Below are 27,245 nucleotides of genomic sequence, written 5' to 3' on the forward strand. Positions count from 1 at the left end.
TTTAGGTTGTGAATATTTGTTAAGTCGATAGTGAGCTACACAGAATTGAGATGAATAAATCTTTGAATTTGTCTGATTTAACTATATAGAGGCATGGATACCATGTCCTCAGAAGTGTGCACATGTTGTTCCGTGAAACATCTTAACGATGTTTTGAAACAATAAGCATGTTACTTGATTTGACGTATCTTCTATTTAATTTTATACTCTTCTCTTCCCTGGGCTCTATAACCCTCATGATCTCCATAACATGTCTATGCTGATCACATCCAAACTCTAGGTAGAATCAGAGTGTCAAAGAAGGGAAGGGATGTCAGAGGCCACAGCCTTTGGTCTTCACCAGAGGAGATTCCTTCCACAACACCTGACATCAGGTCCCAGGTCCCACTCCACTCCCACCCCTACCTCCAACTGAATGCAATTAGAGACAGGCTCTCTACTTAGACAGCCATTGTGGAATGCCTTCCTCCTTTTGGGTAAGTCTGATCACTGTGCCAAATGAAATCAGACAGGCTCAGCTGCTCTCAAGTCCACCCAGATCTGCTCCTCAAACTCTACAGATCTTAGCAACGCGTCTGGGAATTCCTGGAAGCAGTGCCGCTCTCATAGTGTGAACTCAGACATGGTCAATGAGATCTGAGGTATTTAATTGGCATCTTTCCTTTTGTTCTTTCCCCTCTTCATTTTCCACCATTCAAGCAGGTGGCAGGGTCTGTGCTTCCTTGTCTGCTGAGCAAAGGGGTGTTTGTTACAGGAAATTGCCTGCTCTCCATTTCCCCTTCTGGATTTTGTGTCCTTAAAGCCTAAACTGGTTGGAAACATTTTGTGCTAACTGCCTTTGGAAACAAAAGAAGGTGGGGGTGCTTTTAGATACAACAAAAGCAAAGAGGAAGTTCCTTTAATAGCAATAAGGGGTGGGGGGCGGGGATACTGACAGAGAAGGGAGCTCTCTTGCCAATGCCTCAGAGAGGAGGGGCTATGTGTCTCCCTGCCTTGCCAAAGACCCCCTGTTCCCAGTAAGGTCTGATGCAACACAGCATCCATTCTTTTTCTAAGATATTTATTTGGCTGCACCGGGTCTTAGTTGTGAAATGCAGGATCTTTAGTTGAGGCATACACATTCTTAGTTAAGGTATGTGGGATCTAGCTCCCTGACAAGGGATTGAACCTGGGCCACCTGCATCACAAGCTCAGAAGCTTAGCCACTGGACCACCAGGTAAGTCCCACAGCACCTATTCTTAAGGACCATGTGGCTTTGGTCAATGAATTGGTTCTCTAAATTGTGGCCCCTCCCCTCACTCTCTCAACTTTCTTGCCAACCCCACCCTTACCACTTGGGAGTCCTTGTTCTGCTCTTGGTTAGGATAAAGGCAGCTGCAAGCATGGCTAAGCATCCTGCCTGCCCAAGTGGGCTAGGGGTCAAAGTGGAAAATGTGCTGTTTCTCGCACAGCGAACTTGAGGGCCAGAAATCCATCCACACAACACACCTATGTGTCCTAGTGGAGCAGAACAGTGAACAGAGCTTTGGAATCAGACATGTCCAGGGTTGAGTCTTGGGCTCACTTATTTTTTTATTTATATTGGAGCACAACTAATTGTTACTTCCAATAAATTTCTTAATGGGGACTTAGCTTTCTCCTGGAGAAACTAAGAATAGTGTTATTTACTCTGGTATCACAGAGGTGTATGCCCCGATTCCCCTGGAGTGAGGACCTGCTGTGATGAGAGCAGTCAGCAGATAGCCTTGCGTTGCTGTGCGTTCAGGATCCACCAGGTATTCAAGCAAGGCCATGCTCTCCCTGGGCTGCTCCGAGGCATTGCCTGAGCATGGGGACTAGAGCCAGACAGAACATTTCTGCCCAAAATGAGGATCCTCAAGTACTCTGGCAATCCCCAGCTCCTAGGGGGAGACTTTCTCAAGGCTCCAACACAGTCTGAGGCTCCTTCTCCCCACTTTTTCCTTCCTCCTTTCCTTTCACTGAGTCAGAACTGCATCAGATCTGGAGGCTCTCCTTCCAGTTCTGCTTCTGTCCCTCCACCTTTTTTGTCTCATAGACATTTGTTGTTGTTCAGTTGCTCAGTCATGTCCAAATCTTTGCAACTGCATGGACTGCAGCACGCCAGGCTTCCCTGTCCTTCACTATCTCTGAGTTTGTTTAAACTCATGTCGATAGAGTTGGTGATCCTATCTCATCCTCTGTCACTCCCTTCTGCTCCTGCTCTCAATCTTTCCCAGCATCAGGGTCTTTTCCAGTGAGTTGGCTCTTCACATCAGGTGGCCAAAGTACTGGAGTTTCAGCTTCAGCATCAGTCCCTCCAATGAACAGTCAGGACTGACTTCCTTTAGGATTGACTGGCTTGATCTCCTTGCAGTCCAAGGGACTCTGAAGACTCTTCTCCAGAACCACAATTCAAAAGCATCAGTTCTTTGGCACTCAGCCTTCTTTATGGTCCAACTCTCACATCTGTACCTGACTACTGGAAAAACCATAGCTTTGACTATATAGACCTTTGTGGTTCATAGTGAAAGTGATGTCTCTGCTTTTTAATACACTGTCTAGGTTTGTCATAGCTTTCCTTCCAAAGAGCATCTTTTAATTTTTTGGCTACAGTCACTGTCTGCCGTGACTTTGGAGCCCAAGAAGATAAAATCTGCCACTGTTTCCACTTTTTTCTCTTCTATTTGCCATGAAGTGATGGGACCAGATGCCATGATCTCAGTTTTTTGAATGTTGACTTTTAAGCCAGGTTTTTCACTCTCATAGGCATTTTCCCTAATAAATCTGTACTTTGAATTCACTGAAGTGTCTGCTTTTCAGAAAACCCAACTGATATAACTACCCCTAGAAAACTGTTCTAAAAATTGAAAACAGTAGCATAGTTCCTGTCTTTTGGTAGCTGCTCAGTTAAAGGTTAGCTTCCTCCAACTGGGATGCATTGCAGGGTCAGGGACTGAGTAATACACTTCTATATCTGCTCAGTACTTTAAGCATGGATTCCATGTGTAAGTGAACTTCAGTAGTCAGCAATGTGAAGTTAGACTTCTTAATATAGCATTCCAGAGTCCGAGCTATCAAAATTATCTGCAGGCAGGTAGCCATGTTTGTGTGTGTGAACAGGTAGGTTGGATTGTGAGGGAAGGAAATTGGCTTTGGTGCCAGAAAGATCTAAATCTAATCTTAATTTGCTATGTACCTTACGGAAATCACTTAACCTCTCTGTCTTCAGTTGACTCAACTATATAATGGGGATAATACAGCTTAATTTACTAATTGTGAGGGTTAGAGATAATTTAGGTAAGGCATCCAGCACAGGTCTGGCCCGTTGTAAGTGTCTAATGTGTTGCCTGTATATCCTCATTCTTACCCTGTAGTCTTATTGCCTCTACATCACTTCATTCATTCAATATTTATTGTGGGTCTACTATGATAGGAACTTGAGACATAACAGTGAAACTTACAGGCACAGATCCTCACAGAGTCTGACAGGTCGGCACATCATAGTACAAAGTACATCCAGTAATTATAACAGAAACATTTAGATGCTTATTTTGTGCTAGGTACTGTTCTAAGAGCTTTGCTATACATTCACTAATTGAGCCTTTATACCAATCCAACCATATAGGTATCTGCTCAAGATGAGATAACTAGGGATGAGATAGATGAGGGTAGATTTGAACCCAGGCAGTCAGCTTCTGAGTCCGTGTTTTTAACAGCTACACTGTGTTGCTTCTCTAAACATCTGAATTGGATTTTATGACTCCACAGAGCATGAACAATCCTTACACAAGTATATAACAAAACCTAGTGAATTAAATCAGTAGCCAAACAGTTATTTCCTTTAGAGAAACATAGGCACAGAAATAGTAAGTCAGCCGAGCAGGTGTAGACACTGGTGACCCACGTGACACAGTTACCATCCCCCAACCTCCCACTTCCTCACTATTTGCTTGGCTTTGAACTCAGCAGCTGTTCTCTGGCAGTGGCATTAGAAGAAAAATTGTTATAATACAGTTTTTCAGTTTTTCACCTTGCTTAGCCTTAACCTTTTCATGTGCAGTAACCGCAGGGCTCTTTCTAGTTCTAATACATTCTCAATTTTCAGTGGCATAATCTTTTATGCCTATCAGAACTTTCTGGCAGAAATGTTCAAGTCAAATCAGTGTGTTTTATTTGTTGTTTTCTTTTCATAAAAGCATCCACATGACTGCATTAAGTAGTTTGCTGGGTGTCTGCAAGGCAATCAAGGTGGCGGTAAGGACATTGGACCCTGGACACCAAGTTCATTTCTTCCTACGTGGCAGACATAACCAAGCTCTGGATGCCTGGGTAGCTAGAGTGACAGAAGCAGTTTGTGCCAAGAAATCCTTTAGGTTTATGACAACAGAACGTTATCATGACCATTCTAGAATAAAAATGACAATGCTAATATGATAAGAAAAACAAAACCACCAGCCTCTTCTAACTAGTCAAGAATGATTAAGACAAAAAAAATGATTGTACTTACAGGGGGGCACTGTGCAAGTTTATCAGCTGCTACCAGTTGAACATTTAAGTGTTTACTTTGAGACTTTCCTCTAGATTTAATCAACCGCTGTAAAACCTGATAGAAGAAGACATGAATCTGAGATACTGTCAGTGAGTTGAAAGAAAACCAAATAAATCAAGATATTTTTTTCAGAGTCTGTTTAACCCTGAATATTAGTAGGGAAGAAACACAAAATGACAAGTTTTGTATACATATAAACTCTGTAATGACATCCTTCAGTTACACTGGCTTTCAGTTATAGTGGATTTGATATCTCCATCCTATTCTTGCTACATGTGAGGTCTTGGTGGATTCTTAAGTCCCCTTCCTAGATTTTATCCAGAGAACATGTAACTCCATGGCTGATTCATGTCAATGTATGACATAACCCACTGAAATGTTGTGAAGTAATTAGCCTCCAACTAATAACAACAACAACAAAAAAAGAGCCCTGCAAAAGTGGAGGCACTGATCTGTACCAGATCATTTATGTCCAAACTCAGTTGAGTAGCATTTTGGTTCACTATCTCGATGTCTGATCAATATCAGAGTCACTTATATATTTGACTCTTTTTTTTTTCTTTTTTATATTTGACTCTTTATGTCATTGATAATTATTAAGGCATTCCAGTCTAATCTGAGATTAATAGGACAATTTCATCTTTGAAATCTAGGCAAAACATTTGCACTAGTATATTGCTACATATAAACCAGTGATATACCTATGTCTTTTGGGGGCACTGCTGTAATTGTATTTTTCTATATATTCTTCTTTCCCCTAATTATTTTTTAGCTGAAATAGGATGCTTTCTCGCAAACAGTACCAATATGAGGCTCTATGATACCACAGCACATATATCCATGAGGGGACCCGTTCCTGCACTTGTGGACTCCTTGGCAATTGGAGCCAGAGGGTTGAACTCTATTCTGCTGCAATGAAGGGTGCTTGAATCCCCTTCAGTTCTGGTTCAGAGACTCTAAGTGGTCAAAGCCATTTCACTCCATTCTAATGATTGCCCAAAGCTCCTGGCTTGGTCGGGACTCCAAGCTCACCCTGCACAGAACCAGCGCCTGGAGAGATGGAAGGCTGAGGAGGTCAGGAGGGCTGGGAAGGGCACATGCTTCCCCGGGAGAGGAGACTACTGGTCTGGTTCGAAGTCAAATACGCATTTAAGCAAGAAAATGAATTCTTGGAGCCACTGGAAAGAAACTGATTGTTAAGGTAGTACCTCCCAAGGGTATCTATTTCCCATTCACTTTTTAGAACATCATCACGTTTTTAAAATTAAAAAACATCCAAGTCAAAAGGGACCAATTTAAAAATAAATAAATAAAAGGATATATAAAAGTTTGTAAGGGAAAAAAAGGACCGATTTGAGACTGTCTCACTTTTATTTTTATCTCCCTCATTGGCATAAAGATACATGGCAGATACTCCATTGTGCTTCATCACAGAATAATTATATTCCTTGAAGGATTCTCCAGGCCCAAATACTGGAGTGGCTAGCCTTTCTCTTCTCCAGGTGATCTTCCCAACCCAGGGATCAAACCCAGGTCTCCTGCATTGCAGGCAGATTCTTTACCAGCTGAGCCACAGGGGAAGCCCAAGAACACTGGAGTGGCTAGCCTATCCCTTCTCCAGCGGATCTTCCCAACCCAGCAACCAAACCAGGGTCTCCTGCATTACAGGCGGATTCTTTACCAACTGAGCTATCAGGGAAGCCCTGAAGAACCCAACCTAAGCATAAATGCACGGATCTATAAAGTTTCCACAGAGATGTTATATAGTGATGTTTGGCTTTAGATTTATGGTAAATATATGTGTACATCTTGAACTATCTTCTCTCTCAACTGGGGAGATAACATAGATGACATAAGAATCAATTTTACCTAGGAGATTTACCAAGATAGCACCTAAAATCTCTGAAAAGCCAGACTTAAGTTTTCATCATCTTTCCTTTTTTTTTTTATTATATTCTTGCATAACTGCCTGGTTTGGGAACCACACAGACTGAGTTTCTTGAAGGAATAAACTATTCTTTATTTGCTATCTCAAAACCTCAAGAACCTGTACAGAACAGGTGAATCAAAAACAGTATTCATTAAAGGGGTCTTAAAAAGACATTTTCCTTGCTACAAACAAAAATGCACAGAGCGAAGAGTGTTTCAAAAGAAATTGACCTTCTAAATCTTAAGACAGAAATGAGTTAATTACCTTTGGAGATGAGACTTTTACATGAACTATAATTGGTGCTAAGGAGGTCTTTATAAGTTGTGCTGGGTGATTGATGGTGTCTGCATCAAGAACAACCAGTTGCAAAGATCTTGCCAACTCAAAGATTCTTTCAATTTCACTTTGTACTTCCGCTAAAAGGAGAAATAACAAATAACAGGTCATGGTATTTTTATTAATTAGTTCCTATATTTAAAAAATGGTACCTCTTTCAGATATGTTAGCCTACATTACAAAACAGAATATTGTGAATTTTCATAGTTCTATCTAACTTAAGATCTTTTCCAAAGAGAGATGGGTTTTGAATTTTACCCAAAACCAAACAGTTGGTGGAAAAAACTGAGATGGTGCACTAGATTTGCTTCTTACACTCACTCTAATATTTAGCTATTTACATAGCTATGTTGTTTTGATTGTGATTTTGTTCTAAAGAACTTTTATTTTAGCTCTAGAAGCTGAAACCACATTTTAGGAGGCAACCAAAATACAGGTGCAGACATCACATGTGCAACATTTCCATGTGCAAACATCACATGGAAAACAAACTGCACTGAAATATGTCTACCGATCAACAGTTCACAGGTTAATATTTTATGGATATGTTTTTATAAAGTCTTGCAGCTCATCTGTTCTGACTGACATGCACATTTTTGTATCCTTGTTAAATGTTCTGGACCTACTCTTAAAATTAGCATATTGCTAAGTCTTCATTAAGTGTTAGGGCCAGTGAACTTATTCTATGGCATAATTATCTTCAGTATTAAAAAAATACAACTTAATACCAATTATATTAAAGTGTCATAATGCATTTCGATGCAAATCTACTGGGCCAGGTGTAATAGCCAACCGACCTGAATTTGTGCATGAATCTGGTCAAATGAAAGATCTAGTTATTTTCAATGTTCAAAGCAATCTGGCTGTTGTTTAAGTAAAAATTAAGCAGATTATCTGCAAAACATATGAATTTCTGAAATTTAAAGCTTGTTGTAATATATCTTCTCATAAATCACCTGATTTATTGATTATGTCCAAACTCTGAATTAGTCTATTTAATTTTCAGAGAGATGATCTCTTTTTGGTTTCTTTTGGCTACAGGTATGACCTACCAATATTGTGATCTTGTCTAAAGTACACAGAGCAGACAAAGGCATCTAATTTAAATTATTTCAAAGATGGCCTAGGAAAAAGCTGATGTCACTCTAAATATTCTCATTGAAAAGGGTATGTGCCAGAATTTCATGACTTGTTTTGCTTATTCAGAATAAACACAAATTTATGTCAATCATCAAAAAGACCTCCCTTTTAACTGAATAGACTGACAGGGTGTGTGGGATCATGAATGCTCAAGTCTATCATGTAACTCTATTTTCTAGGGCTCCACATAATGGCATAAAATTCTTATAAAATTCTTATTTCCCACAAAATCACTGATGTTTAACGTATGATCTGTATTAGAAGTATGAATTTAAAGAGTCATCAGGACCTGGTAGAAGCTGTTCAGTTCAACTTCTGACTCACAACATGTTCTCAGATTTCCTTCCTGTAATGGGTTGAATTGCATCCCCCCCAAATTCCTATGTTGAAGTCATAACCCCCTGGTACCTCAGAATGTAACCTCATTTTTGATACAGGGTCTTTACAGAGATCATCAAGTTAAAATGAGGTCATTAGGGTGAGTGTTACTCCGGTACGACTGAGTTTTTATAAAAATGGGAAATTTGGAGACAGGCACATACAGAGGAGAACCCATGTGAAGACGGATGCAGAGACTGGAGAGATGCTTCTATGAGAGAGGAATGCCAGAGATTGCCAGAAAAACCCCAAGAAACTAGCAGAGAGGCATGGAAGACATTCTTCCTCACATTCCTCAAAAGGAAGCAATCTTGTTGATACCTTGATCTTAGATTTCTAGCCTCCAGAATTCTGAGGCAATAAATTTCCATTAAAAAAAAAAAAGTCAACATATCATATTATCCAATACCAACGGCCTGAAAGATTTCACATTACTTTGAATGGTAACTAGCTTTCAATATAGCAATGTAAAGAATCTGGACAATTTGGCTTATTTGCAAAATTCTGAAATACAGTCTACATTTATTAGCAACAACAACCTGTAATCTTGTCTAAATTACACAGAGTAGACAAAGGCATCTAATTTAAATTATTTCAAAGATGGCCTAGGAAAAAGTTGTCCCTTTTCCCTCATATGTCAGAAACAGATTTTTTTCCAGTGGAAAAGTTTGGAAAACGAAATCTGTTTTTATTGTAGTAAGTTTTAGCTGTTGGGGTGTGGGTTTTATTTGTTTGTTTGTTTGTTTTTCCCTTAAACTGTCACTGTTGAATGTAACTCCTGGCCAGGACTGTACTAAAACAAGGTTATACTGCTTTAAGCTTCAAATTTTAATACAATGTTTTCTGAAGTAGCAAAAAAAGCAGTGAGGCAAAGTAGATTGCCCTGGTGCAAAGAACCCTTGAGGCACTCAGGGTGTCTGTGTAAATAATTCAGAGATACTTGGGCCTCATTTACTTTGTCCCAGCAATGAGGTAAGTGAGAGATTTTCTTGACCTCATCCTTGATGTTCAGCTTGCCGGGTCTTAGTTCCCTGACCAGGGATTGAACCTAGGCCCTGGAAGTGAAAGAGCTAAGGGCAGGCACACCTACTACTTAACCAACACAAAGCTTGGGCCATGGGAATCAACAGAGAGGTGTTGGGGCAGAGCAGGCCAGGAGGCTGCGGAGGTACACCCTGTACACTGGAGTGGGTCCAATACTTGACTAATATGTATAAGGAATACAGTAACTAAATTATACATGTGAGAAAGAAAGTTATTATCTACATAGCCCCCTTTTTACCCACACCACAGGGCTTGTGGGATCCTAGTCCCCTGACCAGGGACTGAACTCAGGCCCTCTGAAATGGAATCACAGAGTCCTAACCACTGGGCCGCGCCAGGGAATCCCCTCATACCATCATTTTTTGTTGTTTTAAAGAAAAACTTAAACCAAATCCAACAGTATCTTGACTACCATGCTGATTCCAGTCAAAGCCTTGTAATAATATTATTCCAGACAAATGAACTCTGATAAGTCATGGAGTAGGATCCTGGGAGACCTGAGTGAACACTTCTCTAATAACTCAGCTACAGCTGGTCTGGACTCAGCTCTCATAGCAACTCTGTCACCTGTGATCTTTCTCTCATATCCAAATGCTTAAGCTATGTCACTGGCTCTTTGCGGCCCCAAATGACATTCTCCAAGGGGAGTACCTTGGAGCACTAATCTCATCAGATAACAAACTCAAAGAAGGGGATTTTCTACAAGGGAAATATCACATTTATAATGGCTTCTCTTGGAATTTCAAACATGCTTACCTTCTTTATCCTCATGTCTCTAAGAAGTTTTGCAGTGAAGAAACTTGACAACTATTTAACCCATAAATTTCAAATTTATTTGACCATGAAAAGCATACTATTGGTATCTTTTAAAAAATCAACGTTTTGGGACTTCCCTTGTGGTCCAGTGGTTAAGACTCTGAGCTTCCAATGCAGGGGACATGGCTTCGATCCCTGATGGGGGAATTAGGATCCCACATGCCATGTGGTGAGGCCAAAAGAATAAAATCAACATTCTGTGGAATCTATTTTGGAGGTCTCTTTAGCAAGGCATACTAGAGCCCTAATATACTGGCCTAAGCCTATTTTTTCAGTCTCTACTGTTGCTCTCAATTCATGCCTTCCACTTCCTTTTTCTAAGCATGCTCTGCAAGAAAAACTACTTATTTCTCAACCACATATTGTTTCTATGTCAATGCTTTGTACATTCTTGACTGCCTTAAGAACCAGCTCAAAAAAAAAAAACAACCTGTAAAGTCTTCTCAGACACCTCTTACTCCTTATGCTTTTCTCTTTACACTTTTAGTACTTTGCTCATAATTCCATTATTACACAGTGTTTTAACCATCACTCCCTTTTTTCTGTTTTCTTTCCATGGATAAGATAGTTTGTCTTAGTCCCATTTGTACTTCCTAAGTCTGGTGTAATGCATGGCAGTAAAAAGTGTTCAATAAATATTTAATGAAAGAATCTACAAATATGCATTAACAAGCAGACAAAAGCACATAAGTGGCTCACAGGGTGGTTATTATAAGACGTTGCCATTAAATTAACTCTAGTGGTTGTGGGTGTAAGACTTTACATAGTGAAAAGGAAAACCAATGAACTGATATCTGCCTTGTTTCTGTCTCACTATTTACACTAATCCCCCTCCACCCACTCCACTGGCTCTGACGATAGATGACTACATAGATTATACAGGATGACTTCAAGGGGAAGGAATGGTTAAAAGTAAAAGGCACTGTGAGGAGTGAAAGGGAGGGTGGAAGATAGGAGAACAGATGCTTATTTGAGAAATCTTCAATCTAACTTGGCATCCTTGCCACTCATGATATATTACTTTAGTTAGTAATCTGATTCATCATCACCAACTCTGCCTTCATCATCCCTGAAGGTCAAAATACTGTGCCTTTAAGAGTGTTTCACTCTGTAATGTCAAAGGCTCTAAATAGAGAACTAAAGAAGGAACCACTGATGTTTGGGATCCTGTTCCCACAGACACTGACAACTGTCCCGTTTGGTATGTTCAGCGTTCTTTCACAAAGCAGACTCAGAATGTAAATGCAAAAGGGAGTTATGGGTGGACTGCACCATTCTGGGCCATCACAGAAACCACAAACAGGCTTTTGAGATGACTACTGTGATTCTCGGGAAGCCTGGACCCACTTCTGTGGTTGGTGAATCCATCCCCCACAGCTCTGCTCCTGTATGGCTTGATGGAGCTAACCACATATATTAGTGTTTTTGCTTCTCCATCGTGGTGAATTTCATGATGCTTTCTGACTGGTGTGCCAGGAAAGACAAGTTTAAACTCCCTACATGCTGTTAATGATAGTTGCTACATCCACTTAAGGATGTGACTATTCTGGGTACCAGCTGGCAGCAGAAACCACACTGAGAACACCATTATCAAGCTTTCTTCCAAGGATCTGAGAAAGGTGGACATCTCATTTGCTTTCAAGTCATCTGTGACTCAGGTATGACAGATGTCATCAGCCTCATTGAGAAGCTTGGGCAAAGCAGGGATGAGTGGCTTCGTATGCTGAGGTGGTAACAGATGAAGACAGCCTGTTGAGGATTCTTCCCACCAGACTACTAATTAGCTAACTGACTGGAGCTGAGACAGAGAAGGTTCAACTGCATGACTCTGCTCTCTGCTTTTGTAAGACTGGCCTTCTCGTCGGTTAATCAGCGCTTCTCCATTCAGAATGGGGAGCAGGGACTTCCCTGGTGGTCCAGTGGTTGAGTCCACCTGCCAATGCAGGTTACTCAGGTTTGATCCCTGGTCCAGGAAGATCGCACATGCTTCTGAGAAACAAAGCTGGTGTACGCTAAAGCCAGTGCATCACAACTACTGAAGCCTGCCCGCCTAGAGCCTGTGCCCTGCAGCAAGAGAAGCCACCATAGTGAGAAGGCCGAGGACCACAACGAAGAGTACCCCCTGCTCACCACAACTAGAGAAAGCCCCCAAACAGCAACAAAGACCCAGAGCAGCCATACATAAATGAATAAAGAAAAAAAAATTTTAAAGAATGGCATCGGAGCAAACCAGAAAGGCATTCACAAATGCAACAGGTGTCACCCCAGTCTGAAAGCGCAGCTTGGAGAAGTAGCACATTTGAACATCTTACCTAAGCTGGACCGAGTGTTCGAACGTTCAATTATTGCTCTCTTGCTGGGATTATTTAGCACAGACCTCTTAGCAAGAGAAATGTCAGCTGTCACTCTTGTTATTGATATCCTATGAATAGGAACACAGAACAGAACAAACCAGTAAAAATGTGGCGGGGCTCTCTAAGCGATTTATAACCACAGTACTTAATAACCACTTTACATACTATAGTGCAACCACAATATAATAAAACATTGGCCACAAGTATTTTAAATAGGCTTTGCTTAGCATTAAAATACAAGCAGAGCAGAATGGAGGAAGGTTTTTGGCTATTCAACAACAAAAAAACTCCAGGAAGAATGCAAACTCTTCCTCCACTATTGTCTGTTTTGCGAATTCTCCTTATAGTGCACACCATACCAAGAGGGAATCAAAACATATAAATAAACCATGTTCTTTCTAGCAAGCAGCAGTACAATTTCCCCACAATTCAGAGCTGATTTTCTCTTGAACAAGACCTTCAGGAACTGCACAGTTCCTCAGTGCTGCTGGTCAAAGGGGAAAATCCTTTTCATTTTAATCATCAAAGACAATCAACCAGTTGGTAGCTGTGTTGCATTCCTGGGGCTCAACAGTTAACTCACGGCACATGAAGCATTTTGCCACAGGCCCGAAGGAATGCTTCATTTCTAAGAATATGAAAAATATGGTTTCTTTTTTACAGGCACAAGATTCTTTAGCATGTTTGCATATTACTTTGAATGCATATGGTGGACAGAAATAAGACACTATTGCTGAGGGCACTGTGAGGATTGTGCCAGGATTTCCATAAGCTAGAAAGTATCTTGCAGTCATGCAAGACAAGAATAAAGCAGAGACATTGCCAATGAATGGAGTCAGAAGTCTATCCTGTCTATGTATATGATCTAGCAAATGAGAATCTCTGGAACTTACAACTTTCAAGTTCTTTATTTTAGGCTGGGTTTGCTCAACTTCAAATTATGATCTATCTGCAGAATGCAAAGAATGCCTCTCTAAGCCAGCTACTGCCATCGTGGGCTCTTCCTCACGTGGGCCCTTCTAAGCTTCTCTTCAGAGCTTAGAAGATTCCAGAAAACAGACAAGGCCCCTTCCCTTTTATACTCACGCACTCTTTCTCTCCAACTTTCAAGCTCCTCTAGAGGGTGGAGCAAGAAGGGGGTAGAGTTATCTACAATTGAGTCCTGTCATCTCGCACCTATTTAGGGATACTGTAAGCCCTCTCAGGAGACTCCTCACTTGACTTCAGGGACCTGAATCCTTGGTGAGAATTTAAAACAGCCCTCTTTGGTGAGAAATCATTTATTTAGAGCAACAGGCTGTGCAGAAAAAGTTCTGGTGCCATTTTAAAGCAAAGTACTCTTTGTTGGTAGTGTTGGATATATAAGTTGCAGATGGTGAGGAAGTTTAAAGCATTTTAATTCCTTAGAATTTTTCAGGCCCTAATAAATTATTTGAGGCATCTTCAGACTGTCTTCTGTGGAAACCACGAATTTTGTGAAATATCTCGGGTCACTGAGAACATCAAACGGGGGCCGAGTTGGCCAGCAGGGGCCCATCTTTCCCATGCTTAATACCAAATAAATGCCTCTGCATTTCTGTTGGGGCCTTACCTATGATTTCATTGTAAGGACTTGTTCAACTGCTAAAAGATACTGGAAAATACTGGTCTGTACAACTTCTTCATTTTATCAAGAATAAAAGTGAAACATGGGGAGGAAGTTCCACCCGGATCCATAGAGTCTAAGAAGGTCTAAAGCACAGGCTCCCAAGCTCTAGGCCAGCACTTAGTCACCAGACTCATAATTCTCTTAAAGTTTCAGCTTCCTTCTCCAGCAACTCCGAATCTCCAGATACCAGCCAAACCATCAAGAGCAGATCTGGGCCACACAGAGTGATGGCCACTTTCTAAGTCAGGTTAAAGTCTGTGGAGCCCATATCTGAGTCTCTATTACTCAGCTGGCTGCCGCACTTGAGGCATGAAATCTCATAGGTAGTCGTTGTGGTCAGAGCTCATTTTACCTTCAGAATAGGATTTGCTTGTTTATTTTTGTGTTTCTGGTATCTTTGTTTGTTTGCAGTTTTAAGAATGGAGCTGCTGATTAGAAAAATACAATCAAGTTCTAAAGCAATTCAAATATATGACTGGAGGGAGACGAGTGGGTTGGTGGAGGGGCAGAATTCAGCCGTCTAGAATATTCAATTTCAGAGGATAGAGGATCCAAAGATTCTATTCTGCTTAGGTGAAAATCAAATCTAGTTTTATATTAGCCAGGTAGTGACCCTGGTTCTTAAAAGTTGGAGGGATTATCAGCAGATGTGTATTCTTATTTGTTCTGGGTTTTAATACACTTTTACAAAGCCATTTTCAAATATATATAAAGTTTTTACCAAGAGGCAGAATAATAACACAAACAAAAAAATAGGAAATGAAAACTGCTTCATGTGTTCTGAAAACAAAAAAGGTGTGGACAACAAGAAATTCTTTTTCTTCTTTTATTGGTCAATAAAATACCAGCTAATTTGTTGTTGGTCGCTAAATTGTGTCTAACTCTTTGTGACCCCATGGATTGCAGCACACCTGGCTTCCCTGTCCTTCACTAATTTGTTAGCTAATTTGTTAATATGTTATTTCTTTATAAAAATACATATGTAGGAAAGAGTTTAGGAGAAGATAGACACAGTTCCAGAAACCCTCCAATAAGACAAAGCAGGAGTTTCTATTTTCTATGCAAAGATGCTTACTATTATCAAAACCAGACACCAAATCCAAACTTTTTGTTGTTTAAAGGCTCCCCAGTAAAGTAATTACATTCATTATTAAATGCTACCTAGTTTATATACTTTTTTTTTACTTAAACTAATACTCTATCTACTTTTTTTCTTGATATACCTTCATATCTTCTAGTGACTTTTAATACTACCATGTATCTTTGACATACATCTCTAAAAAGTTCCCTTGGATACTTCTCTATGACACAGTGCCAGTAATTACTAGTGAGGGATAATGGATGTTCCGTTCCCCAGCATACTGGATATATATAAATCTGGTAAATCTGAATCCTAGTTGTTACTTATTTCTGATTTGGAATCCTTCATAATTTCTGCACTCCATCAGTGCTATGAGTTTTAGTTTTCTGTGACTTAGCTATGGGAAGACGTTACTCTCAGGTGAGACACGTTCATTCAAAAATAATTAGTATTTCCAGGTTGATAATGGAAAGCTAAATATCGTTTTATACTCTATCCTTACCACATCCAATATGCAACCCTGTTAGTATATTAGTTTAAAAAAAAAAAAAACAACTCTTGTTTGTCACAAAAGAAAAGCGTTCCAAAGGTCAGAGAACACACTGTCAGGGGAAGGGAAGGAATGGAAGGCATACGTGGACCTGGGAAGTCTCTCTGGATCTCCCGCTTGCTGGCTGCGTGACCATGGACAAATCATGCCATTTTTTTGAGCATCAGGATGATAATTAATAAAATGGTGATAGTAGCTCTGCCAGACTATCTCACAGGACAGTCAGTAGGAACAAATGAGGCAATATCTAAAAGTATTTTCTTAAATACTCATTCATAGTTGTAGCATGAACTCTCCCATTGCCAGAGTCCATGAAGCTTACATATACTTTGAGGGTGGGAGAATAAGGTCAGACATGTTACAATCAAAATCTGTTAATTTAAATATTCATATTTGGCATGAGGGGCTCAATAAATTATCTCGAGTGCTTGCGTGTCCACGGATGAGTCTGCATTTGAATAGAGAGTAGGAGAGCTGATAAGAGGGTGCTATTGGTTATGAAGCAGAAGGCACTGTATTGTTCTTTTCCATTTGTCGCCTACAATTACAAGTTGTTTTCATTCTTCTATGTCTTGGCTGCTTTGTGATAGCATCAGCTGTTGCCATTTCCTTTCATAAATAAATACTACTTTTTTGAGTCTCCCTCAATTATATTTTTAGCCTCCTTTCTTTAAATTCTTCCTAAAACCTTTTTTTTTAAAATCACGTCTTGGCTAGTAGCTTCAGATCCTATTTGTATGTTCATTTAAGATTTGGGGCCATAATCATGTTGGTTACAAAGTGTCCTATAACTGTCATAGAGCTGATCTGATTCAGTTGTCAAAAAGCCTGAAGTTACAACTTTGTTGGGATTTTAAATGATTAGCATAGGTCAACACATTGCAATTGGTTTGACTGCTTGCTGTTGAGCCTGTGAATGGTAGGTTCAACCAGCTGAACAAACCTCATCTGAAAGGATGATCCCTGATGAATGTTTGTGGTGTGAAATGAAGAGAGAAAAGCTCCGTGCCATTGTGCATGCACTGTGCCCCTGCCAGGCTGGTGCATTGTACCACCTCGTTAGACTCACTCAGTTTAAGACCTGTGCATAGGAACTGTCACTGTATGTGGATATCCACACGTACAGGGGTTCCCTGAGAAAGTATTCAGTATTGTGCTTTTCATTCTTTCTTACATACATTCTAGTTAAGCCTTGAATTTGTTAGGCAATGAATCCATTAAGCAATGAATGACAATAAAATTGTAAAATAAGTAGCTTTAAACTGATTCTAATCATTTCTAAGGTATCATAAAAGAGTAAGTATATGGTTCTGTACGAGACACTGTTGGTGTTTAATTCAATTTGTTGTATTATTTTTTAGCCAAGACCTGAAAAACAGTACTGAAGAAGAAAGACTTTTAGGCAGTTTCTTTTTCTCTTTTGGCTCTTTCTGAAAAAGAAATTATCCTATTTTGTCTAACCTACTGCATTCATAGCCAGTGAAACATGGAGGAGGTTTCCATTAGAACATATTGTTTATGCTGTATTGCTATGCAAAAGCCCGCTGTGTAATTGTTCTCTTGGCTGGTTTCAATTAAAGACTATTTGTTGTTTTTTCTCCTTTTATTAATTGGTGGAACACAACACAGCAGATTGTCATGGCTCAAAATGTAAGGATATTCCCTACACAGCGGACATGTCAGAGTCATAGTGAAACTACAAACACTTTTCTTTTTCCTAATCAAAGTTTCCATATACACCAGTGAATTCATTATTGTTTTTCTGCTGCAGTGGCCTCTGCTAATTTGAAAGCAAGCCCTCTCTCCTACTCCCACCTTTATTATCTAGCTTTCTCAAACTCTGCCATACATCAGATCTCTCTCAGGCAGAGTCTCTTTCTAGCCATTTCTTCTGCTGCTGCTGTATTCCTCCTCACATCTCTACACCCTCTGCTGTGCCATCAGACACCCTGGATCACTTGGCATTGGAATTTTAGTTCTATTTCTATTAAAATCATCTTCAATAGTGTGTGCTTGATGAATCAGGTAACTCAAGCTGATAAATCTCTGCTGTTACAATTAAATGCACTTCCTCTCTGTCTGAAGATTGAGGAAGAACCTCAGATTCTTCATTCTTGAAGGCAGTAATTAAGTCAGTCACCTTCTCTTTGCTAAATTACAATAATTACTTCCTTCTTTTCCATAAGGTCCTACCATGCAAACCTTCACTAACACGGCTGTCTATACGGATGTTATGTGGGGACTAAAACAATCTAACAGAAACTTAGACTGCATTTGTTCAGCTCAAGAGCTCTTATGGGCCACAGGATGAAGCACTGCTAAAAGCTTCCTTAAATAAAGGCCCACAGGTTAAAGCCATGTGACTCCAAGTACAGCTTAAGGAAGCTTGCTTGACTGAGCCAGACATATCAGCTATCAACAACCCAGGGAGAGCTGCATGAAGGTAAGGGTCATGGATCCTGTCATCAGAGGCAAGGATCAAAACCAATGTTAAGTTAAAAAGCCAGAGTTCAGCTGTTTCGTTGCAATGCTTTTTTTAAGTAGTAGATTCCTGGTACTCAAAAGTTACAAACAGAAGCAGGGTATCCATCTACCTGTTGTTTGACTTAAGAGATTAGAATATAAGGACTTTTTACTTTTCCTTCCAACTCCAATAGTCTAGTACTCAGTAATTTTCACTTGTTTTCTTTGAAATTACTTCATTCTCTATCTATCTTGCTTAAAGACAGAGAGAGAATAGGATACATCTATGGCTTTCTTATTAAGCCCTCGTGTCCACGAGATAAATATGGCAGACTGCTATTTGCTCAACAAAATCCATTTTCTCTTCCTCCTGGGCACATAGCTAGACTGTAATTCCTAGCCTCCTTTGCAAGAAAGTGTAGCTACATGTCTAAGTTCTAGCCAGTGAAATGTGAGAATGATGTGAACCAGAGAAGCTGGTTCACTCCTCTCCCTACAGCTGATTGTAGAGACCAACCCCAGGCCAGCAGTCCCAAATGATGCACAGGACAAACGTTCTTTCCAAACCTTCCCTTCTTCATCCTACCCACCTTCCCAGCTGAGGAACACCTGCCTCAGACTGTGCAATGAGCAACAAGTTTCCACCGAGTTTGATTCATTATACATTTTGGGCTCTATTTATCAAGGCAATCTAGTCTGTACTCTGACCAGTGCATTCTTTTGGCAAAACATGTTAGCCTTTGCCCTGCTTCATTGTATACTCCAAGGCCAAATTTGCCTGTTAACTCCAGGTATCTCTTGACTTCCTACTTTTGCATTCCAGTATCCTGTAATGAAAAGGACATCTTTTTTGGTGTTCGTTCTAGAAGGTCTTGTAGGTCATCATAGAACCATTCAACGTCAGCTTCTTCAGCATTAGTATTTCGAGTGTAGACTTGGATTATTGTGATATTGAATGGTTTGCCTTGGAAACAAACAGAGATCATCTGTCATTTTTGAGATTGCACCCAAGTACTGCATTTCAGACTCTTCTGTTGACTATGAGGGCTACTACATTTCTTCTAAGGGCTACTGGTCCACAATAGTAGATATAATGGTCATCTGAACTAAATTTGTCCATTCCAGTCCATTTTAGTTCACTGATTCCTAGAATGTCAATGTTTACTCTTGCCATCTCCTGTTTGACCACTTCCAATGTTCCTTGACTCATGGATCTAACATTCCAGGTTCATTTCTTTACAGCATCAGACTTCACTTCCATCACCAGTCATATCCACAACTGGGCACTGTTTTTGCTTTGGCTCCGTCTCTTCATTCTTTCTGGAGTTATTTCTCCACTGATCTCCATAGCATATTGGGCACCTACCAACCTGGGGAGTTCATCTTTCAGTGTCATATTTTTTTGCCTTTTCATACTATTCATGGGGTTCTCAAGGCAAGAACACCAAAGTGGTTTGCCATTCCCTTCTCCAGTGGACCACGTTTTGTCAGAACTCTCCACCATGACCTGTCCATCTTGGGTGGCCCTACATGGCATGGCTCATAGTTTCATTGAGTTCGACAAGGCTGTGATCCATGTGACCAGTTTGGTTAGTTTTCTGTGATTGTGGTTTTCATTCTGTCTGCACTCTGAAGGAGAAGGATAAGAGGCTTATGGAAGCTTCCTGATGGGAGAGACTGACTGTGGGGGAAACTGGGTCTTGTTCTGATTGTCAGGGCCCCTGCTCAGTAAATCTTTAATACAATTTTCTGTTGATGGGTGGGGCTGTGTTACCTCCCTGTTGTTTGGCCTGAGGCCAAACTATGCTAGGGGTAATGATCATAATGGCAACCTCCTTCAAAAGGACTTATGCACTCACTGTTGTATTCAGTGCTCCTGACCCCGCAGCAGGCCACTGTTGACCCACGCCTCTGCTGGAAGCTCCTGGACACTCACAGCCAAGTCTGGCTCAGTCTCTTGTGGGGACACAGCTCCTTTCTCCTGGCTCCTTTGTTTGTGCCCTCCAAGAGTCTGTTTCCCCACTCCTGTGGAAGTTCTGTCATCAAATCCCACTGGCCTCCAACGTCAAATTCCCTGGGGGGTTCTCAGTCTCTTTGCTGGATCCCCAGGTTGGGAAATCTGTTGTGGGTCCTAGAACTTTCTTTCTTAACAGTACGAGAATTTCTTTGGTATATTGTTTTGCAGTTTGTGGGTTGTCTGCTCAGCAACTCTATGGTAGAGCTAATAGCATCCTCCTCCAAGAGGGCTTGTGCCACACACTGTGTGTCCCAGGTAGCTACACCCAGAGCCCCTGTTTCTGCGGCAGGCCACTGCTGACCCGTGCCTCCATAGGAGATACTCAGACACTCAAAGGCAGGTCTGGCTCAGTCCTTCTGGGGACTCTGGGTCCCAGTGCACACAAAGTTTTATTTGAGCCCTCCGAGCATCTCTGGCAGGTATGGGGTTTGATTCTAAATGTGATTTCACCCCTCCTACCATCTTGTTGGGGCTTCTCCTTTGCCCTTGGATGTGGGGTATCTTTTTTGGGGGGATCTTTTTTTGGTGGGACAGATAACAACCTGTCAAGGATTGCTCAGCAGTGAGTTGAAATTTTGCAGTTCTCACTGGGGAAGATGAGTACATGTCCTTCTATTCCATCATCTCGTTTTCAACAACACAAAAGATGACTCTACACATGGACATCATCAGATGGTCAACACTGAAATCAAACTGATTATATTCTTTGCAGCCAAAGATGGAGAAGCTCTATACAGTCAGCAAAAATAAGACCGGGAGCTGACTGTGGCTCAAATAATGAACTCCTTATTGTGAAATTCAGGCTTAAATTGAAGAAAGTAGGGAAAACCACTAGACCATTCAGGTATGACCTAAATCAAATCCCTTATGATTATATAGTGGAAGTGACAAATAGATTCAAGGGATTAGATCTGATAGACAGGGTGCCTGAAGAACTATGGATGGAGGTTCGTGACATTGTACAGGAGGCGATGATCAAGACCATCCCCAAGAAAAAGAAATGCAAAAAGGCAAAATGGTTGTCCGAGGAAGCCTTATAAATAGCTGAGAAAAGAAGAGAAGCAAAAGGCAAGGGAGAAAAGGAAAGACATAACCATTTGAATGTAGAGTTCCAAAGAATAGCAAAGAGAGATAAGAAAACCTTCCTCAGTGATCAATGCAAAGAAATAGAGGAAAACAATAGATGGAAAAGACTAGAGGTCTCTTCAAGAAAATCAGAGATACCAAGGGAACATTTCATGCAAAGATGGGCACAATAAAGGACAGAAATGGTATGGACCTAACAGAAGCATAACATATTAAGAAAAGGAGGCTAGAATACACAGAAGAACTATACAAAAAAAGATCTCCATGACCCAGATAACCATGAATGTGTGATCACTCACCTAGAGTCAGACATCCTGAAATGGGAAGTCAAGTGGGCCTTAGGAAGCATCACTACGAACAAAGCTAGTGGAGATGATGGGATTCCAGCTGAGCTATTTCAAATCCTAAAAGACGATGCTGTGAAAGTGCTGCACTCAATATGCCAACAAATTTGGAAAACTCAGCAGTGGCCACAGGACTGGAAAAGGTCAGTTTTCATTACAATCCCAAAGAAACGCAATGCCAAAGAATGTTCAAACTACCACACCATTGCACTCATCTCACACACTAGCAAAGTAATTCTCAAAATTCTCCAAGCAAGGCTTCAACAGTACGTGAACCAAGAACTTCCAGATTTTGAAGCTGGATTTAGAAAAGGCAGAGGAACCAGAGATCAAATTGCCAACATCCATTGGATCACTGAAAAAGCAAGAGAGTTCCAGAAAAACATCTGCTTCTGCTTTATTGACTACACCAAAGTCTTTGTCTGTGTGGATCACAATAAACTATGGAAAATTCTTCAAGAGATGGGAATACCAGACCACCTGACCTGAGAAATCTGTCTCCTGAGAAATCTGTATGCAGGTCAAGAAGCAACAGTTAGAACTGGACATGGAATAACAGACTGGTTGCAAATTGGGAAATGAATATGTCAAGGCTGTATATTGTCACCTTGCTTATTTCATTTATATGCAGAGAACATCATGACAAATGCTGGGCTAGATGAAGTACAAGCTGGAATCAAGATTGCTGGGAGAAATATCAATAACCTGAGATACACAGATGACACCATCCTTATGGCAGAAAGTGAAGAGGACCCAAAGAGCCTCTTGATGGAAGTGAAAGAGGAGAGTGAAAATGTTGGCTCAAAACTCAACATTCAGAAAACTAAGATCATGGCATCTGGTTCCATCATTTCATGGCAAATAGATGGGGAAATAGTGGAAACAGTAACAAGCTTTATTTTCTTGAGCTCTAAAATCACTGCAGATGGTGACTATAGCTATGAAATTAAAAAACAGTTGCTCCTTGGAAGAAAAGCTATGGCCAAACTAGACAGCACATTAAAAAGCAGAGACATTACTTTGCCAACAAAGGTCTGTCTAGTCAAAGCTATGTTTTTTCCAATAGTCATGAATGAATGTGAGAGTTCAACCATAAAGAAGGCTGAGTGCCAAAGAACTAATGCTTTGAACTGTGGTGTTAGAGAAGACTCTTGAGAGTCCCTTGGACAGCAAGGAGATCCAGCCAGTCAATCATAAAGGAAATCAGTCCTGAATATTCATTGAAAGGACTGATGGTGAAGATGAAGCTCCAATACTTTGGCCACCTAATGCAAAAAACTGATTCATTGGAAAAGACCTTGATGCTGGGAAACATTGAAGGCAGGAGGCAAAGGGGATGACAGAGGATGAGATGGTTGGATGGCATCACCAACTCAATGGACATGAGTTTGAGCAAGCTCTGGGAGCTGGTGATGGACAGGGAAGCCTGGCACGCTGCAGTCCATGGGGTCGCAAAGAGTCAGACACAACTGAGCAACTGAATTGAACTGAAGTCTGTACTGAGGTAATTAGCAATTCACATAATGGCACTGAAGCTTTCTGCTTCCTTGAACCAAAATGTCAATTATTGGAACTAAAATCCCAGCTTATTTTCTTTCTATTATATATAGTCCCAGAAACTAACAAATACTTTAAACACAATTATCCAGAAGGTTTTTCTTTTAAAAAATATATACAATTTGTAACTTAAAGCATTATCATGTTTGCTTTTTTCCTTAAAATAATCACATTTTTTAAAAGCTATGTGGGAATTTTTAAAAATATCTTTAAATATTTAAAAATTTAGTAAGCTGGATGCATTTATCCATACTTATCCATCAGAATTTTTCTTCATTTGTAATAAATCTTCAGATATTGACTTCATGTGGTTATTTTTACATGGAAAACATTCTGCATTGTGAAAGAGCTTAGTTCTTAGTATTGAGTCGGTGTGGACTTTTTAACATTTCTCTGCAAAATACAGAAGCTCCTTCCAGATATTTTTCACAGAACTAAAATGATAAAATTTTCCATTGGTTAAAGACTGAGCCATATTGATATGGGTCATAGTGGGATAGGATACATACAAAAGAAACCAATAAAATAGCAAGGTAATTTCTAGTAAAACACACCAAGAACTGAATATTCAAAGAAATTCTACTCCCTACAAAATAGTCACTTTGGGAGGCTTATGATGAAAACAGGCTTCCTTGGTGGCTCAGTCAGGAAAGAATCTGCTTGCAATGCAGAAGACTGCCTACAACAGAGTAGACCCAGGTTCAATCCCTTGGTCAGGAAGATGCCCTGGAGAAGGAAATGGTAGTCCACTCCAGTATTCTTGCCTGGAAAATACCATGGACAGAGGAGCCTGGCAGGCTGCAGTCCATGGGGTTGCAAGAGTAGAACACAACTTAGCAATTAAACCACCACCACCATGATGGAAACATTTCTTGCCCTCTTCTTTTAAGGAAATTTAGTACTTTATATCTTCATATGATACACATGCATATATGCATGCACACACACAGTTCCCAAATGACTCTACCCAACTTGACCACTGATGCACCATATTGTCAGAAACATTCTAGAGTTTTCATTATTTTCTCATAAACATGTTTGGTATGAATTCAATTACAAGTGAGAATAATAAAGACTAACACATACATTTAAATAAAACAAATGGATTATTTTCCTTATCAAGGTCCTTTTACTTTAAGAGATTCAATGCTATACATCCTAACTTCGTATTTTCAGAGCACTTTCATTGTATTCTCCCTTGAACATTGAGTTAACTTTTAATTAGAGAGCATCTGCAATCGCAGGAAACATAGACCTACAAATCAATTTATCATTCATGGTGGTTAAAGGAAAATAAAAATGCAAAATCATCTGTATGTCTCACCTCCCATCAAACCTGTGCTTCAGGAAATCAAAGAGGGCTTTCTGCATCATGTCTGTGACCTTTGCAGAGGCGAGAAAAAAACAATGAGGCAAACAACAGCAGAGAGAGACAAATCAAAAGTGAGAGAACTGCAAGAGAAGGGCACTCCAACCAAACAAAGACCTTATCACAGCTATTTGTCTGCTGGGGGTGGGACAGGGCAAATAACCATGAACGGAGTTTTTCACACTTAACCTACTTGCACTTACTCAGTTTCCCCCATTGGTTCTCCTCCAGGGTGCTGAGGGGTGAACCAGCGGTGTTCACTAGGCCCAAGACAGACTCTCATCTCTTTTTTAGGGGATAGAACGGCCACCAGGAGACCAGGATAAGCTGGCTCTGTGCACAGGTACGGCCTGTCCACGGCATACCTGAGTGGTGCCTGCCTCAGTGAGGAGCAGCTAGAGCTCCTTGGGCTAGCCCCAGGCCCGGCCTCCTGCTAGTCTGTGCAAGTTGGTGGACATTCTCCACATCCAGGGCTGGACTTCTGTAGACCCCTCTCTGCTCTTCCTCAGACAGTCCCCATTGAGAGGGGGAGGGGAGGGGCGGGAGTGAAAGGGGAAGTGGGAGAAGGCGATGGGATTCTTAAACCGGCGTCAAAGAGCTTGATTAATTCACTCAACAAATGTGCACTGAAAGTGGACTATGTGCCAGATATTGTGCTGATTCAGTGGGAAGGGTGCCATGGAGGTGGCCCACCTTCAGATAATGTCCTACCCATTTATTCTTGTCCATGCTGGCATAAAGTCAAAATGGCATCATCTGAAACGCAGGACATCTAAGTGTTTGCTCTCTTCTTCCTTACATTGCTTAGTTCATCTCTGAAGGAGTTCATTGATATTTTTAATGGAGTCTTTTCCCCTTTTTTACATCCTTCAAAATAAAGAAGCAGGGAAATGTTTGGTGGGATATGCCATCGTCTTGAGCACCCAGCAAAGTGAGACTGGTTGGTGCTCTGAGGTGAGGTTTGCTGGCAGATTGCTTTTATGTTCCCCTGTGCCGTTCATTCGTTATTTTTTCTAACAGCAACAGGAACCGTCGAGACAGATAAAATCCTTTTCCTTGAATTGAGAGCAGAGCAAACCTTTGACCAGAACTTCCCATTATAACTATTTTGAGGGAGCTATTTCTAAACACTGTAATACATGAAAGATGAGAAGAGGGCCAGAGAGGGAGGAAGTAGCAAAGGGCCACATGAACCCCACGAAGCACCTCCTGTCTTCACAAGCTGAGGGCCCGAGTGTAAGCAGACCCCAAGGAGGAAGCTCCCAGTGGCTGTCTCCTAGGTTCTTGATCAAGAACTGAAGGGTAAGAGACTGATATCGGTACCTCATAACCCTTCAGCGATGGCCCCACCAGCACCACCGGACGCATGGATGGCACAACGTCGTAGGGGGGGATGTGCTCCGTCTGAAAGAGACGATTGGACACACATAACAAGGTGTGAGGGTCAGCAGCCCTGCTCCACAGCCACAACATTCACAATCCTCCGGCCAAATGAGAAATGATAACCACGTGTCCCACCAAGGAGACGCCTCCCTCATTTTATAGGCATTTGGGTCACTGAAATGGAGCATTGCAGGCATTTATGGATAGAAACCTTCACAGGACATTTAAAAAGGAAACATGACTTACCACTTTTTGCTTCTGTTTTGCTAAAAGACAACAATGAGAGCCATATCAAAATATGTAATCTCTGTCATTGTCAGCACACGATTTTAAAAGATGGAAGAATATGCTAATTTGTCCCTGTCATTCTCGTCATTTCCCAATCACCCACTCTGCAGAGTGTTACTCTACTATTTCATTCTGGTCAGGCCAATTGGGAAGACAAATGCAAAAACAGACAACTTCTCCCGGAACAGATGACCTCATACCCTGATTTCACAATGCGTGGGGAGGGTGGATTGCGTAACATTGGCTGGGCCAGCCACAGGCCATGGGTTGTTCCCGTGCTGGACACAGCATTTGGTGTGGCTGAGAGCAACTTGGACAAATCAAATTTGATAAAAAGAGACTTAGAACAATAATTTGTATAATAATGACCATCACTGCACTCACTAGTTATTTTTGGATGTGTAATTTTGGTAAACTAGCAGAAGAATTTGCAGTTCTTTTTGTGTCCTTAAGGCTTTCTGCTCACTTTCCAGAATACTGACATATTTTTCCTACTGCATTGCTTTTCATTTCAAGTAAGTTTATAATCAGTTGTTCCTGTTCTTTCTTGTGTGTAATAGTGAACAGCTGCAGTGACTTAAATGTACAGCAAATGGGGATGAGGCAAAATATACTCAATATCTGTGGCTTTGTGGCCACCCATGCAGTCCTGTCCATTTGGGGAAACCTAAAGAACAAGACTTTGGTTCAGAGCCCTGGAGATCAGGGTTCACATACAAGGACTCAGATACTCAGATCTGTTCTGGAACCAACCCAGTTTCCTATAGTTATGGTATGCCAGGATAGACATTGGATCTGTCATTCTGAATTGATAATCCCAGGTACATTAATGCAGCAACCGTTCTGGGGCAGAACAAAATGAGCCTGTAGAGCAGGGAATGTGGTGGAAGAAAAATTCTTGCTTGAATACC

At 40.8% G+C, this 27,245-nt stretch overlaps 1 protein-coding gene across 5 annotated transcripts in view; it reads right to left on the bottom strand.

Moving 5' to 3' along the window:
* CACNB4 (calcium voltage-gated channel auxiliary subunit beta 4) overlaps positions 1 to 27,245 on the bottom strand; it is a 266,569-nt gene that overhangs the window by 21,399 nt on the left and 217,925 nt on the right. For 4 of the 5 annotated variants that reach the window (XM_043488109.1, XM_043488110.1, XM_043488111.1 and 1 more), the window contains 6 exons: positions 26,293 to 26,312; positions 25,987 to 26,067; positions 24,619 to 24,677; positions 12,507 to 12,616; positions 6,745 to 6,896; positions 4,509 to 4,604 (listed from right to left, as the gene is read on the bottom strand). In XM_043488109.1, the coding sequence (XP_043344044.1) occupies positions 4,509 to 4,604; positions 6,745 to 6,896; positions 12,507 to 12,616; positions 24,619 to 24,677; positions 25,987 to 26,067; positions 26,293 to 26,312 (518 nt within the window). The remainder of the gene's footprint in view (positions 1 to 4,508; positions 4,605 to 6,744; positions 6,897 to 12,506; positions 12,617 to 24,618; positions 24,678 to 25,986; positions 26,068 to 26,292; positions 26,313 to 27,245) is intronic. The other variant, XM_043488113.1, reaches the window with a different exon arrangement.

The sequence above is a fragment of the Cervus canadensis genome, chromosome 15 (genome assembly GCF_019320065.1).
Source record: "Cervus canadensis isolate Bull #8, Minnesota chromosome 15, ASM1932006v1, whole genome shotgun sequence".
Classification (NCBI taxonomy): Eukaryota; Metazoa; Chordata; class Mammalia; order Artiodactyla; family Cervidae; genus Cervus; species Cervus canadensis.